The 17,489-nt window shown below is 44.0% G+C and overlaps 1 protein-coding gene and 1 long non-coding RNA gene across 2 annotated transcripts in view; one reads left to right on the plus strand and one right to left on the minus strand.

Annotated features, from left to right (window-relative positions):
* The window catches only part of kif5ab (kinesin family member 5A, b), a 113,953-nt gene that overhangs the window by 9,784 nt on the left and 86,680 nt on the right, over positions 1–17,489 (minus strand). Inside the window, exon 28 of the mRNA XM_052077271.1 lies at positions 14,259–14,374. Coding sequence (XP_051933231.1) covers positions 14,259–14,374 — 116 coding nt within the window. The remainder of the gene's footprint in view (positions 1–14,258; positions 14,375–17,489) is intronic.
* On the plus strand, positions 5,572–7,102 carry LOC127608264 (uncharacterized). Its single transcript, XR_007964225.1, has 4 exons — positions 5,572–6,101; positions 6,237–6,298; positions 6,452–6,511; positions 6,640–7,102. It is a non-coding gene; the product is annotated as an uncharacterized LOC127608264 (long non-coding RNA).

A 17,489-nucleotide genomic window follows, 5' to 3' on the forward strand; every position in this document is an offset into this window, starting at 1 on the left:
AGTGTAACTAGTGGACATAATATATGCCTTACTAGTGAGCTAGTGATCAATTTTTAAACTGACAAGTTCACTGCTAAGGCCAGAACACCTTAACTAGTGTACCCAGTGGACATTTGGCCCTTACAAGTGAGCATGTCAACTGTAACATGCGATCATTCATGTCTCAGTTGCGACTCCAACACCGACATTTTCACAAGTGGGCTGCATGCAAATGAAGCAGGCGGGACAAAAATTTTGATTGGTCAATATTCAGAGAATGAATATTCAGTCTTAAAGCTTTAACCCTTACGCGCCCGGCTCATAATACCTGAAGAAGAAAGTACAGAAGTGATTTTATAAAAACAATGCATACTTTTGATTGATTAATCTCTCTCTCTCTCTCTCTCTCTCTCTCTCTCTCTCTCTCTCTCTCTCTCTCTCATATATGTATGTATATATACTGTATATATACAGTATATATAAATATACTGTATATATATAATGTTACAATAGAACAAATCTGAATGAAATATCAAATTAATTGCATTTTTAATACATTTTTGAAATGGTAAAGAGACTTTATGGACACCCTATATATATATATACACACACAGTGGAGGGCAAAAGTAAAATAGAAAACACACACAATACTAAATGTGTATTAATTATCCATCCATCCATTTTGTGATCCGCTTTAACCTCACAAGGGTCGCCGGTTGGGGGGTGCTGGAGTCTATCCCAGCAGTCTTCGGGCAGTTGGCGGGGGACACCCTGAACCGGTTGCAAGCCAATTTCAAGGCACAGAGGGACGAACAACCATCCGCACTCACACCCAGGGACAATTTAGAGTGTTTAATCAATCTGCCATTCATGTTTTTGGAATGTGGGAGGAAACCGGAGTACCTGGAGATTTTGCACTTGTAAAATTGGATCGATTAACACTGTGTGGATACTATACAGCATAGGTGTCAAAGTCAAGGGCCCAGATCTGACCTGCCACATTATTTTATGTGGCCCGTGAAAGCAAATCAAACATGACAACATCCATGATGATTGCTAAAATATATACCAACATTTAAAATTGTAAATTCTGTAATAAATAAAAGAGACACTGTAAGCATTTTGTTGTGATTTTTCATTTGCAATTTCCCTTGCTGTTTGCAAGAACTTTTTGTTACCCTCATTCTTATCCTGGTAATTAACGAAAGTGGTGTCAGTGAAGTTCTTAATCGCGTCTGGAACGCTCTTAACGTTGCACGACGAGAATTGTCGGTGCAGATGGACGACAATAATCTATTGCGAGCCACAAGAAGCACTTTTCGGAGATGAAGAAGAGCACGCCCGACGGCAGGTAGGCTAACTTTGACAAATCTTATTGGCTCTATAAATGTTGCTATTGCATGAGTTTCAATCAATGTTAGGAATAATACGATAAAAATTAAATAGTTTGGGCCATATGCCTTTTATTTGGAACTGTGTAACTGAGTGTAAGTATATAATAATGAGAGGGGAATCGAAGATTATATGCCTGAACGTCTTTGGCTATTTTGAGATTAGAATACCTGTACCCAATTTGCTGAAGGTACGATTGACAGTTGCATATTCTGTTCCTGTATACAGAAACGCAAACACTTGTTCATGGGATCCACGGAGTCTGGTGAGTAAGGCTATTCCTGTTGCCGAATTCCGATCATCTTGTACTCCCGCCTCATTCGGAATGCTGCAAACTGACCAGAATTGGTTTGGGTAATGCACAAATGACAGTTTTTCACAGTGAGATTGTATTTTTACCCCCCTCCCCCATTTGTTACTGTTATTGCTTCATTGGATGTGTAGTCCTGAACTGGTTGTTAGCCATATCACTAATGTTCAAAAGTTCGGGGTCACTCAGAATATCCTTATGCTTTAAAGAAAAGCAATGTTTGTTTGTATTGTTTTAAAAAAATACACTAGCATTGTCAAGATTGGCATTTCCAATTAACTTAATGTTCTTGTCATGGATAAAACGGTGGGTAAGGGTATAAGTGACCTCAAACGTAGGAACAGTACATACCGTTGTGCTTTTATTGTAAAAATTATGCTCATATGTTTGATTTTTCTTTTTTTCTGGGGGATGGGTATTTATTTTCCAGGGATCCCAAGTCATGATCTGCAAGGGACAAACTCCCCCGAGTGTTATGCACAACTTTCATGGAGTCTCGCAGAGTTTAATAATTACACCTGTCAAAGCTTCCCATCAGTTAGCCTAAATGTTTTTGGATTTCAACTCGCAAGAGCTGATAAGTCGAGGCGTCTGACTAGAATTCAGGCAAACACTTTAAAGGACCTCAAAACAGCAGTTGGCAGAAGCAGAATATACATTCTTCCCCAGACCAATATTACACTGCCATTAGAGGTTAGTCTTTGTATTGATCAAACATTCCTTTTGGATATTAGCACTCTGACTGGGGGTATAGGGGGCTCTGGGTAGAGGTAGTACCTTTTGATGTCTGGCTGTTGCACCCGGAAAAGGTGGACAGGCATCACTGGGCATCACTGGGCCTCACCTATCTCCTAAATCTCTCACATGTGGCTCCAAGCGCCATACCCCGGGCAACGGCTTCAACAGGCCGGCTGAACCATGTGAGGGGAGTGATGTTGACACTGCATCACTGGGCGGAGGAACTTTTTTTGGAAGTCAACGACCAGAGCGGAAGGGCTCCATGTAGAACCCAACGGTCATGTGTCCTGGGTCAAGGCGAGCCACCAAGTACCGGGGGATATCGGCTGTGGCCAACGGCTTGGAGAGGAGATGGGCACCACCAGGTCTAACTGCCCAAGAATCGCCATGATGAAGACTACAACCAAAGATTCCATACCGGCTCGGTCGACGCCCGGGTTAACAAGGACCGCGTCTACCGTTACATATCAGGGCGGAGACGATAAGTGTGCGACTGGTAATGACAACAACAGAAGCAAGCTACGATCCAGAGAAAACATAACGATTGGCACATGGAATGTAAGAACATTACACCAAGATGGGAAACTGGAAGAACTAGTCCATGAGATGGACAGGTATCACTGGAACCTTCTAGTCCTGTGCGAAGTGAGATGGAAAAACATCAGGGAAATGTCAACGCAGGAAGGACACAAGTTGTATTATATCGGAAGACAAGACACTCATGAAGAAGGAGTCGGCTTCTTGGTACACAAAAACATTGTGGGCACAGTCTTAGGCTGTCGCCCAATCTCCAGCAGGCTAATTACAATCCGCCTAAAGGCAGCACCCTTCAACATCACTGTGGTACAAGCCTACGCTCCAACATCAACATATAGTGATGAGGACGTAGAAGAATTCTACATCCAACTCCAGGGAATTATAGACGAAGTGCACAAGAAAGACATAATAATACTGTAATACAGGGCGATTGGAATGCCAAAGTTGGTAGAGATGCTTATAAAAATTGGAGGGGAACATATGGACCATCTTGCAACCTTGTAACAAATGAGAGAGGACTGCGGCTTCTGGAATTTGCTGCTACCAACAGTTTAGCACTGGCCAACACCTTCGGTGCTCATAAAGCCTCTAGGAGAGAAACCTGGCACAGCCCTGATGGTCACACTCATAACCAGATCGATTACATCATGGTTCCTAAGCGCTTCCGCTCAGGAATAAACATCGCCCGCACCCGCAGTTTCCCCGGGGCAGACATAGAAAGTGACCACGATCTAGTAATGATGACATTCAAAACAAGACTGAAAAGAATCAACAAGCCCAGATTCACAAGACTGAGATTCAACCTCGACAAACTAAAAGACCCCAACGTCAGGGAAGAGTTCCAAGCAATGATTGGAGGGAGTTTTGCAGCACTGACAGTCCTGGATGAGAACACGGACATTGAAGAAGCCATCAACACCTTTAACTCTGCAATTGCAGGGACGGCTGACAAGATATTGGGCAAACACCAACATCCTAAAAAAACATGGGTCACCAACGAAATTTTACAGTTGTGTGATAAAAGACGCGACCTAAAGAAAGAAAAAAGGGATTTAGAGGCAGCAAAGAAGTATCGGGAGGCCAACAACAGAGTCCGGAAGGAAATGAAGAAACCAAAAGAAGCCTGGATAGAACAACAGTGCAGCGAGATACAGGAAAGCCTAGATAAGAACAACACAAGGAAAGCATTCCAAGTGGTGAAAGACTTGACCACCAAGAAAAAAGGAAGACCTAGCAGCATACAAAGCAAGACCGGAATATGCCTCACAGAAGAAAAGGATGTCCTGGACAGATGGACAGAATACTGCAAAGACCTGTACAATTACAAACTAAATGGGGACCCATCAGTACTCAAATGTCCACTAACACCACCAGAAGAAGACTCAAGCCCCATACTGCGCGAAGAAGTGGAATTAGCCGTCAAGAAACTTAAAAAAGGAAAGTCTGCCGGAGCAGACAATATCCCTGCGGAACTAGTCCAAGCAGGAGGAGAGGCAATGATAACAGCCCTCACAAAAATTTGCAACCATATATGGAGTACCGGAGTCTGGCCAACACCCTGGACTCAATCATTAATAATCACCTTGCCGAAAAAAGGAAATCTACAGCAGTGTGAAAATTATCGCACTATCAGCTTGATCAGTCACCCAAGCAAAGTCCTGCTGAAGATCATTCTGCACAGACTGAAGCCCATAGCTGAGAACATCATAGCTGAGGAACAGGCTGGATTCAGAGCAGGACGCAGCACCACAGAACAGATTTTTAACTTAAGATTAATCTGCGAAAAACACCTACAGCACCAAAAAGACCTATACCACGTATTTATAGATTTCAAAAAGGCCTTTGACACGCAGCCCTATGGACCACCATGCGCAAGTATAACATCGATGCCAACCTCGTCCGAATCATCGAAAACCTGTATGGAAAGGCCTCAAGTGCTGTCCTCCTGAATGGAAGTATCGGCAATTGGTTTAAAACTACAGTCGGTGTGCGTCAGGGCTGCCTACTCTCACCCACCCTCTTCAATTTGTATCTAGAGAGGATCATGGAAGATGGCCTTGAACATCATGAAGGCACAATCTCCATCGGAGGGAGAAACATCACCAACCTCAGATTTGCTGATGACATAGATGGACTGGCAGGAACAGAAGATGAGTTACAGCGACTAGTAGAACACCTGGACGAAGCAGCTGCCTCATATGGCATGGAAATATCTGCCGAAAAAACAAAGCTGATGACCAACAACAATCAAGGAATCAATCTTGATATCCGAGTCAGTGGGAAAAAACTAGAAACTGTGCAGTCATTCAAATACTTAGGCTCTATTATCTCAGACGAGGGCTCGAGGCCAGAGATGTTGGCAAGAATTGCTCAAACATCAACAGCAATAGCAAAACTCCAAACCATCTGGAAAGATAAGAACATAGCTCTGCGCTCAAAGATCCACCTTCTACGCTCCCTTGTCATGTCAATCTTCCTATATGCATGTGAAACCTGGACACTAACAGCAGATCTCCAAAGGAAGATCCTTGCAATGGAGATGAGATGCTACAGGAAGATATTAAACATCCTGTACACCGATCATGTAACATACGAGGAAGTTCAAAATAGGATACAACAAGCTATCGGACACCATGACAACTTACTCACCATCGTAAAAAGACGGAAGTTACGGTGGTACGGCCATGTTACGAGATCATCAGGCCTTGCAAAGACGGTGCTACAAGGAACTGTACAAGGATCTCGCAAACGAGGAAGGCAGAAAAAGAGGTGGGAGGACAACATCAGAGAGTGGACCAACCTGGATTTCGCAAAGTCCCAGAGAGAGGCAGAAAACAGAGACGGTTGGAAAGAAACGGTGAAAGGGTCTTCACGGGCGCCCCAACGACCACAACCGAGGTCAAGGGATAGGTGACAGGTGTGACTCTGACTGATTAATAAGACTTTGTCTTGTCAACATAGATCACTGAATTTGAAAATACTCACGCTGTACCAGAGACATCCCAGCCAACTGAACACGAGAGCATTCCCCAGTATTTTCCTCCTCCACCATCCACAACATTGATGGCTTCACCTACTGCTACCTCAACAGCCACCAGACCTGAGGTCTCACGCAGTACCCAATCTCGACCCCCTGCATCATCAGGTATCATATCTCTGCCCTCACCTGCAGTCCCTCAGGTCATGCCCTCTGCTCCTACAGTACCAGTTCACTTGTCATTTGTCAAATCTAACAACAATTCCGATGCAAGTTCTCAGTCTTTGCCCTTCAATGCCATAGATTTGTCCTCATCGATGAACAATGATGGAAGCTCAGCAAGCACAGGCTTGGACTCTTGTCAAGTAAGTATTCGTCCACAATGTTGTAGTTTATATTTAATAATTCAGACTGGAGGCAATTGTGAGCTAAATGGTTACAATCAGAGATTAAAAGGCACCCTCTCTGTGTTCACGTCAAAAAAGAGAGCTGGATGTAAGTCTAACTCTTTCCAACAGGAGCCAAGTTTAGAGTCAAGTTTGCATTCTGCACAGCGGCTCAATGCAGGGACCCCAGAGGTATATCCCCACATGGAGATTATAGATAACCTGTCATATGTTCTGAAAATATGACTGCAGACATGTTCATGTTTTCACATTATATATATTATTATTATATATATCATGCACCATTTGTACTTTTGAAGGTATTTTACAGAGTGACACGCTTGGAATCAATGAACAGGTATTTTGTAGGTTTAGAAACATGTACCATGTGTGACACAGAATTCTATTCAATTTCTGTTCTGTCCTCAACACTTGTGCTGTGACCTGTATATGGACAGATAGTTCAACAGCCCTTTCTTATTAACACTCTGGAGAAAGTTTTGTCCTTTATGAAGGTTTGAACATAAGAAGCTTTTTCTCCAGCAAAACTCTATGGAAAATACAGAAAGCAAATAAATGATTTGTCACTTTTACTCTACGGACACCAATGTGAATGAATAAGAAATTAAGGAGATCCACATGCATGAATTAAATCACAATACATCTGTAGATAAATCAAAATGCAGCACATCTATGATGCAAATGGTTTGAGAGTCTGGAGTTCCAGTATGTAATTATGATTTGGGTAATCTGATTTTTAGGACTCGTGTGGATGACTTTTTTATTGATGATTCTGAAGAGAGGTCAGATGATGACCTCATGGCAGTTGCTTATGAAAATGACAGTCCTACATCAGTAAGTTAGAGCTCTTTTAAACATAACATAGGCCAAAATGTTTTTTTTTTCCAGGAGTTGTTTATGACACTGCATTTTAAATATTCATAAGTGGAAATAATGTGTTGCCTCTCTCTGCCATTGTTTTGCCATTCAATTCTAATATACTGTTCTTTTAATATACATTAGGAAGAAGTGGATCTTGCCACTATTTTGAGGAATTTTCACGAGGATCACATTTCTGGCAATCTGGTATCCACCATCTGTATCAGAAGGAGTAAGCTTCTGGAGAGTGCCATTAAAGCAATCTCCAGAGTGACTTTCTGTTGGATGCAGTCACCACACATAGAGTTTGTAGGAGAAGATGCAGATGATATGGGGGGACCACAGCGGGAGTTTTTCAGGTATGAATGCCGGTTTTAATTTTCCATTTTCAACACGGGGTGCTGGAGCTTATCCCTGCTGTCTTCAGGCGCAATGCGCACAGCACCCTAAACTGGTTGCCAACCAGTTTACTGCTCCAAATTATAAGCAGGTGCGAATGGTTGTTCGTCTCAGTGTAGCTTGCGATTGGTTGACGACCATTTCAGGGTGTACATCGCCTACCGCACAAAGACAGCTGGGATGAGCTCCAGCACGCCTGCAAAGCAATTCATAAGATGAATGAATGGCTAAAATAAACCCTTTGCTTTTGACTTTTATCCTAGCCTCCTGATGATAGAGGTACAGACCTCCCTCTGAATTTTTGAAGGAAAGGCTGGCCAGGTCTTTCTTACTTATGACCAAACGGCTCTAGACCAGCAAAAATATTTGAAAGGTGGCAACCTTATCGCTTGGTCAATTGCTCATGGTGGTCCATGCATTAAGGCCCTGGATCCTTGCCTCTTCCAGTTGATGTGTGGCCAGGAGCCAACACTGGAGCAGTTTGACTGGCATGTGTTGCCTGACCCAGATGTGCAAAGCAAAGTCAAAAGGGTACATCATGATTGTCATTTAAAGATGTATTTGTAAAGAGTCAAACTGCTACCAGTTGCTGTTTATTTCCATGAAAAGAAAGTTCAGTCTGTGACTCGGCTGCATTGTTCCCACTCCTGTCTCTCAGATTCAACAGTGCAAGACAAATGAGGACCTGATAGCACTCCAACGTGACTTGGGGGACTGGATTTCTGAGTGTGGCATCCCAGGAATATTTAGTGCCAAAGTTGAAGACATGCCAAAAACCTATGCGTATGTCGTCAACTATCTCAGGTAAAAACATGCAAAGGAAAGAAACATTTCAACTTTTAACTGCTACAAAATAGTGTCACTGAGGTGATGTAAATATGTAGATTTCAATCAGACACTGCCTTGACTAACTTATATTTTGAAATGTTAGTTTTGAATCAACAACAAATCGTGATGGACAAATGAATCTTCATGAAGTAATTATTTTTTGGACTCCTCTATATGGCACTCACGATCTAAATGTAGCCCCAGATTGGTTTGTGTGCGCCTATTAGGTAGTTCCGTCTACCAAATAGGCGCACACAAACCAATCAGGAACTACATAAAGATGCAGTGGAAATATATTAAATTTCCACTGCACTAGTGTTTATCTTCAAATCAAGAGTACCATCTAGAAGAGTAAAAAATTAACACGAATGCTTACCGGTACTTTTTACAACATTTCCGGTTTTGCAGAATCGGCAATACTAGTGTTTCCAATTCTCAGGACAAAAATAATGTTGCTCTTACAAATGACAGAGGTCCCAGCTGAATATCAGTTAGAAATTTGTTTCTCATTGCTGAAACAAGAGACTGATGAAATTAAATCATGAAAAGGTGTGCGTATAGGGGTTTTCCTCTTTCTGACCTGTTCATGACTGCTAAAAATGGAAAGCTATTGTAAAAACATAATTATGACTAGATACCCTACGGTCATATGAATTTGGGGCCAATTATGCGTTTTATGAAAAACTCCAAATGTATATCAGGGATTCAAAACTGTTACAGACTAATACACTCTGCATATGTTCTCACTGTTGCATTATAGAACGGCCAAGATGATACACCAGTTCACGAAGGGAATGAATGCATAGGGAAAGTTGTGGGACCTAGTCAAGAAAAACTGGATCGCTTTCTTGCCCCTGTTCACCAACATGCAGGAAACTCTGTCAAAGGCAGCCTTCAAAGCCATTCTCTCTTATAATTACAGTGACAGAGGAACCAATAATCGTCAGACAGAGGAGGATACCATCGACAGCTGGGAAATGGTTTTGAATATGATTGAAGGTAACTTAATCAAGCCTTTGTTGCAGAAATTATTAAATACCTCGCACAAACAAAATGGCACACTTAAAATTTTCACTACTTTGACGGACTGATCAAAGTGCTATAGTCGGATGTTTTACCACTTGAAGACAATTATTTTTTAATTGTCTTCACTCAAGAAAGGGTTGTTAGAAACTTTTAATGAAATGCAAATCTTTTTCCTTACATTATGTTCATATACCCTAAATTTGTTACACGAGAAGATGGTGAAATACTGTCCAGGTGTTATGTTTGATTGACTTTTTTTGTGTCCAATGGCAGAAAATGGTTGAAATCATCCATCCAATCATCAGACCTTCTCGTCTTCATCACTGGGGCAGATGAAGTTCCTGTCCTGGGTTTCCGCGACAACATCTGCATCGATTTTTATGACCAGGCTGAGGGCATGCGACGTTTGCCCTACGCGTCTACCTGCATGTTGTGTTTGTACCTGCCGAGAGGAGTTAGAGTGTTGGAGTGCGGTTGTTTGCTGTTCTTATTCTGTGGTTGTTCCAACCACATTTGAATAAGCACAGTCATTTTTCAATTTCTGGCTTGTATACAATCTGTAGTGCCATTTTGTGAATGATATCTTCAGGGTTCAGTATTTGTTCATCATCTTGTTCTTGAGATACAGCACAAACATTGCTGATTACTTCAGCGTTCATCCTTTCCCTATGGAATGCAATGTTAACGGAGTGGTGGCCTGCTGACATGGTGATGCACTGCAGTTCTAAAACAACAATGGCGGAGCCACCCGGGTTTGCAACAGAAAAAAAAAACACAAGCAGCCAACACCTGCCCAAAAATATGTTTGTGAGAAATATAACAACAAAAAAGTCACCGATGCAAAAGCACGGAGACTATGTTTATATGCAGACGTACTATATGCTCATGCATGCTTGACATTTTCAATGGTCAATTTCAACACCAGGTTGGTCATATTTTTTTTTTTTTACAAAGAAAACACCTTAATTTCAGCCTTGTAACAGGACTGTACTGTGTTATGGCTGCTTCATCATCGCCGCCGTGAGTCGTACATGAGTACAAATATTTTTATTTGTTGATATTTCTCTCTTAATATACGACCGTTAGCAAGCACGAGGCGATGGGGTCGAGGGCACACCACGCCGGAGCGATCGAAGTTTGTCTCAGATTCCGTTTCAGCTTCACAAGCTGACCACTGCGTTTGCCGCGGCTGCGGAGGCGGCGCTTCCGTGAAGGGAGCGAGCGAACGCCGAAGAGATCAGCCGGCAGGTTAGCCAAGAACGGAGGTAGGGTCTTTTCACCACTGTCTTGCCAAAACGCGGCCGAATCTCCGACGTTTACAAAGTAAACTGATTGCCAGCTGCACTAACTCTAAAAACAATCATTATTTACCGTCGTAGCTTCTTTGCAAATTTGGAGGTTTGAGAGCAAGACGTGCTTGCGTTATATCAACATTTGTGGTTCCGGCTTTATTTACTGCTTCTATTTGACAATCACTCCTTTAAATAAGCATAAGTAATAATGAAGCTGGACTTTAGCTTTTATTTTTGTGATAGTGTTTCCCAATCACAAACACCAACAGGATCATGTTAGTTAGGCCTTTGCTGAAGAATAAATAAAGCCACTAAGAACGTTTTGGGGGAAAAAAAACAAATGGAGATGTTGGTGCTCTAGGTGGAGTGCTTGACTGTTGTCTCATTGCTACTTTATGACCAAATAATTAACTCATTTTTTTTCCATCCAAAATGTGCCCATATGAAATGAAGTTTCGTTCAGTGATATTACAAACAATATTTAAAAAATAATAATATATTGCCACCTTCAATGAACTGAACAATTTCAGTAACCCTTTTGACAGAGGGCCAGTGATGCTACATTAGTGGCTGATGAGCCCATCTCATCGAGCCGGCCACGCTTAGTACAGTCAGACCTTACACAATGCTGGGCATTTAACCAAAGTGCAGCATTGTGGTAAAGTCATATGCTTACCTCCAAAAATAATGTGATTCATTCTACAGAATAGATTGTATGAGGTTCACCTCTTTTTGAGCAACTACATAAGAAAATAGCCCAACAGTTTATGGACAATGTTCCTCAACGTACTGTTGCAAAGAATTTAGGGATTTCATAACCTACGGTCCATAATATCATCAAAAGGTTCAGGTAATCTGGACAAATCACTGCATATAAGGACAAAAACCAACATTGAATACCCGTGACCTTCAATCACTGAGGCGCCACTGTGTGAAAAATCGACATCAATGTGAAAACGATATCACCACATGACCACAGGAACACTTTAGAAAACAATGTCGGTAAATGCAGTTCGGTGCCACATCCTAAAGTGCAACTTAGAACTCTACTTTGCAAAGCAAAAGCCATTTATCAACAACACCCAGAAATGTCGCCGGCTTCTTTGGGCTGATGCAAAGTGGAGAAGTGTTGTCTGACGAGTCTACATTTCAAATTGTTTTGGAAAACTCTGTACATCATGCGTCTTGGCCAAAGAAGGAAGAACCTTCCGGACTGGTATGGATGCAAAGTTCAAAAGCAAGCGCTAGTGATGTTATGGGGTTGTGATAGTGCTAATGGAATGGCTCGCTTGCACATCTGTGAAGGCAAACATTATGCTAAAAAGTATATACAGGTTTTGGAGAGACATATGCTGCCATCCAAGCAATGTCTTATTCATGAATGTGCCTCTTTATTTAAGCGAGACAATGCCAAACCAGATTCTGCACAAGTTCCAACAGCGTGTCTTTGTAGTAGAAGAGTGCAGGTATTAGGCTGGCCTGGCTGCATTCCAGACCTGTCTCCCATTGAAAATGCGTGGCGCATCATGAAGCATAAAATACGGAGACCTCGGACTGTTGAACAGCCAAAGCTGTACATCAAGCGAGAATGGGGAAGAATTCCACCTACAAAGCCTCGACAATTAGTGTCCTCGGTTCCCAAATGTTTATTGAATGTTGTTAAAAGAAAAGGTGATGTAACACGGCAGTAAACCTGACCATGCTTTTTTGGAATGTGTTACAGCCATAAAATTCTACGTTAATGATTATTTGCTAATAACAATAAAGTTTAACAGTTTCGACAATAAATATTCTGCATAACGTATTCCAATAAATATAAGTTGAACGTGATTTGCAAATCATTGTATTCCGTTTTTATTCATGTTGAACACAATGTCCTAACTACATCGTAATTGGGTTTGTAAAAATGCTGGCTGAGATAAATGGATTTTGAAATTCAGACTCGACATTAAATTATTGGAGACATGTGTCTCCAATAATTTAAATGTCCCGGGAACATTTGTTTGCTCTCAAAATTGTTTCAGGTCAGATCTGGGTCACAAAATAGGAATCAAATCGTTTTACATTTGAAATGAAAAAAAAAAAAACGTGATCAGATGAAACAAGTAATGGTCAACAAACAAGCCTGTGTAAAAATAATTGTTCACTTTTTTTTTCAAACACGAAGAAGAACGGCAGTAAAAATAATGAAACGGCGCTGTCTGTTGAGGAGAAAGCAAACACAAAGAGAAAAAGACCGGGTGATAAGCAGAGACAAACAGGAGATTGAGAGGAGGACAAGCAGTGGAGCATGGCTAAAATGTTGGCAGCCAAGACAAAAAGAGAGATGGAGCAGAAGGCTTGTAAATTTTGGATGAGAGAAGTATACATGGCTCTGTGACTCACTGGAGCTGCCCCAGCGCTTGTGAGGGCAAGTGCTTTACACTCTCTTACACACACAAATTAACACATGCGCACATACACGCTCACTTCACGTGCGCGCACACACACAAATACACTCGCAGAAATACATTAGTACTGTTTGTTCTGTTCTTTCAAAAAAATACGTTGTCGCATAAAATACTGCACGTGGGCCCAAGATGTGTTTATGGTGAGTTTGATTTTTTTTTGGCGTGTGCCGAGAATTATTTGTCTTGAGCCGAATTAAATGTCTACAGCAATTCTCACGTGTGTGTGTGTGTGTGTGTGTGTGTGTGTGTGTGTGTGTGTGTGTGTGTGTGTGTGTGTGTAAAACCGAACCAAATTCCTGATTTGGATGCAATCACTGTTACATGCTCATAATGGTTTTCATCAAAAGTTTTAGAACTACAAATAAAAAAGAAAAAAATTGAGGTGCGGTCAGATTTGGATTTAAAAAATGCGATGTTGACACTTGACCTAATTTGGAATCTGGATGACCATTTAAAGTTACTCGCTTTTTTTCTTCTGCTTGTATGTAAAATGATTGTCATTGTAAAGTATATATTTTCGAATTTGTCCTGGAAAAAAACAACTTGAATCTAGATTCCACATCTCGAACCAAATTCCTGATTCTAATGATAATAAATCCCAAATTCATTTTTGTTATACCGTCTTAATCTAAATCAGTTTTTGAATATGAAAAAGGATTCCGGATCATGATCATAAATGTTTTCTTCACATGGCAGCCAAAGTTTGCATTTGGATATGGATTTCTGATCCAAATGCAGAATCCAACAGTAAAACCACTTCTCCATTTGTTACCAGGGAAGCGATACGCTCAATGTCACCTACATAAAACATAACCCCCTCCATTGGCAGGCCGGTAATAAGAAACAGTTGCTGTTATTTGTGTGCTTTGTACACCCATCCTACAAATAACTGACTGTGATAATGCACTTCAGCACAGAGAACACAAAATACAACACGCAAACAAAGCCTTGTTTCATGCACTCGAGAGAAAAGATGTGCTGTCGGGCGAAGTTCATTAACGATGGGTTAGTTCAGAGCCCAATAAATGGCAAAGACCTTATCGAGGAGAGTTGAAGATTTCTTACCTGCTCGCTTTTCTATTAGCTTGCGTCGGCCTGCGGCGTGCAAATTGCCCAGTTTGCTTCGATCCCGATTGTCACAAACGTCGCCAGTGGATGCGCTGTTGTCGTTCATACACATGCTGGCCCACGCAGAACAAACATAATCATCTCCATCACCATCATCATTATCATCATCATCATCATCTGCTGGGGCTGAGAGTGACCCAGTGAGGGAAGCAGATTAGTGACAGTAAGACACAAGCAATGCATGCTGACTAAATGGAGGGGATCTATCTATCTATCTATCTATCTATCTATCTATCTATCTATCTATCTATCTATCTATCTATCTATCTATCTATCTATCTATCTATCTATCTATCTATCTATCTATCTATCTATCTATCTATCTATCTATCTATCTATCTATCTATCTATCTATCTATCCATCCATCCATCCATCCATCCATCCATCCATCCATCCATCATCCATCCATCATCTACCGCTTATCCGGGGCCGGGTCGCGGGGGCAACAGCTTTAGCAGGGAAGCCCAGACTTCCCTCTCCCTAGCTACTTCTTCCAGCTCTCCCCGGGGGATCCCGAGTCGTTCCCAGGCAAGCTGGGTGACATAGTCTCTCCAGCGTGTCCTGGGTCTTCCTCGGGGTCTCCTCCCGGTGGGACATGACCGGAACACCTCACCGGGGAGGCGCTCAGGAGGCATCCGAATCAGATGCCCAAGCCACCTCATCTGGCTCCTCTCGATGTGGAGGAGAAGCGGCTCGACTCTGAGCCCCTCCCGGATGACTGAGCTTCTCACCTTATCTCTAAGGGAGAGCCCGGACACCCTGCGGAGAAAACTCATTTCAGCCGCTTGTATCCGGGATCTCGTTCTTTCGGTCACGACCCATAGCTCGTGACCATAGGTGAGGGTTGGGACGTAGATCGACCGGTAAATTGAGAGCTTCGCCCTTTGGCTCAGCTCCTTCTTCACCACGACAGACCGATACAACGTCCGCATCACAGCAGACGCTGCACCGATCCGCCTGTCGATCTCCCGCTCCCTCCTACCCCCACTCGTGAACAAGACCCCAAGATACTTGAACTCCTCCACTTGGGGTAAGATCTCCTCCCCGACCCGGAGGGGGCACTCCACCCTTTTCCGACTGAGGACCATGGTTTCAGATTTGGAGGTGCTGATTTTCATCCCAACCGCTTCACACTTGGCTGCGAAACGCTCCAGTGAGAGTTGGAGAGCCCCGTTTGAAGGAGCTAACAGCACCACATCATCTGCAAAAAGCAGGGATGTAATACTGAGGCCCCCAAAACGGACCCCCTCAACGCTTCGGCTGCGCCTAGAAATTCTGTCCATAAAGGTTAGGAACAGAATCGGCGACAAAGGGCAGCCTTGGCGGAGTCCTACCCTCACTGGAAACGATTCCGACTTACTGCCGGCAATGCGAACCAAACTCTGACATCGGTGGTATAGTGACCGAACAGCCCGTATCAGGGGGTTCGGTACCCCATACCCACGAAGCACCCCCCACAGAACTCCCCGAGGGACACGGTCAAACGCCTTCTCCAAGTCCACGAAACACATGTAGACTGGTTGGGCGAATTCCCACATACCCTCAAGGACCCTGCTAAGGGTGTAGAGCTGGTCCACTGTTCCACGGCCGGGACGAAAACCACACTGCTCCTCCTCAATCTGAGGCTCGACTTCCTGACGGACCCTCCTCTCCAGCACCCCTGAATAGACCTTACCAGGGAGGCTGAGGAGTGTGATCCCTCTGTAGTTGGAACACACCCTCCGGTCCCCCTTTTTAAAAAGAGGGACTACCACCCCGGTCTGCCAATCCAGAGGCACTCTCCCTGTTGACCACGCGATGTTGCAGAGGCGTGTCAACCAGGACAGCCCCACAACATCCAGAGCCTTGAGGAACTCCGGGCGGATCTCATCCACCCCTGGGGCCTTGCCACCGAGGAGCTTTTTAACCACATCGGTGACTTCAACCACAGAGATAGGAGAGCCCACCTCAGAGTCCCCAGGCTCTGCTTCCTCCAACGAAGGCGTGTTGGTGGAGTTGAGGAGGTCTTCGAAGTACTCTGCCCACCGGTTCACAACGTCCCGAGTCGAAGTCAGCAGCGCCCCATCCCCACTGTACACAGTGTTAGTGGTGCACTGCTTCCCCCTCCTGAGACGTCGGATGGTGGACCAGAATTTCCTCGAAGCCGTCCGGAAGTCGGCTTCCATGGCCTCACCGAACTCTTCCCACGCTCGGGTTTTTGCCTCGGCGACCACCGAAGCCGCGGTCCGCTTGGCCAGTCGATACCCGTCAGCTGCCTCTGGGGTCCCACAGGCCATAAAGGCTCGATAGGACTCCTTCTTCAGCTTGACGGCATCCCTTACTGCTGGTGTCCACCAGCGAGTACGGGGATTGCCGCCACGACAGGCACCAACCACCTTACGGCCACAACTCAGATTGGCCGCCTCAACAATAGAGGCACGGAACATGGTCCACTCGGACTCAATGTCCCCCGTCTCCCCCGGAACATGGGAAAAGCTCTGTCGGAGGTGGGAGTTGAAACTCCTTCTGACAGGGGATTCCGCCAGACGCTCCCAACAAACCCTCACAATACGTTTGGGTCTACCAGGACGGACCGGCATCTTCCCCCACCATCGGAGCCTACTCACCACCAGGTGGTGATCAGTTGACAGCTCCGCCCCTCTCTTCACCCGAGTGTCCAGAACATGCGGCCGCAAATCCGATGATACAACTACAAAGTCGATCATCGAACTGCGGCCTAGGGTGTCCTGGTGCCAAGTGCACATATGGACACCCTTATGTTTGAACAAGGTGTTCGTTATGGACAATCCGTGACGAGCACAGAAGTCCAATAACAAAACACCACTCGGGTTTTGATCAGGGGGGCCGTTCCTCCCAATCACGCCCCTCCAGGTATCACTGTCATTGCCCACGTGAGCATTGAAGTCCCCCAGCAGAACAATGGAGTCCCCAGCAGGAGTACTCTCCAGCACACCCTCCAAGGACTCCAAAAAGGGTGGGTATGCTGAGCTGCTGTTTGGTGCATATGCACAAACAACAGTCAGGACCCGTCCACCCACCCGAAGGCGGAGGGAGGCAACCCTCTCGTCTACTGGTGTGAACCCCAATGTACAGGCACTGAGCCGGGGGGCAATGAGTATGCCCACACCTGCTCTGCGCCTCTATCTATCTATCTGCTAATTAATTCA

The sequence above is a fragment of the Hippocampus zosterae genome, chromosome 9 (genome assembly GCF_025434085.1).
Source record: "Hippocampus zosterae strain Florida chromosome 9, ASM2543408v3, whole genome shotgun sequence".
NCBI classification, from domain to species: Eukaryota; Metazoa; Chordata; class Actinopteri; order Syngnathiformes; family Syngnathidae; genus Hippocampus; species Hippocampus zosterae.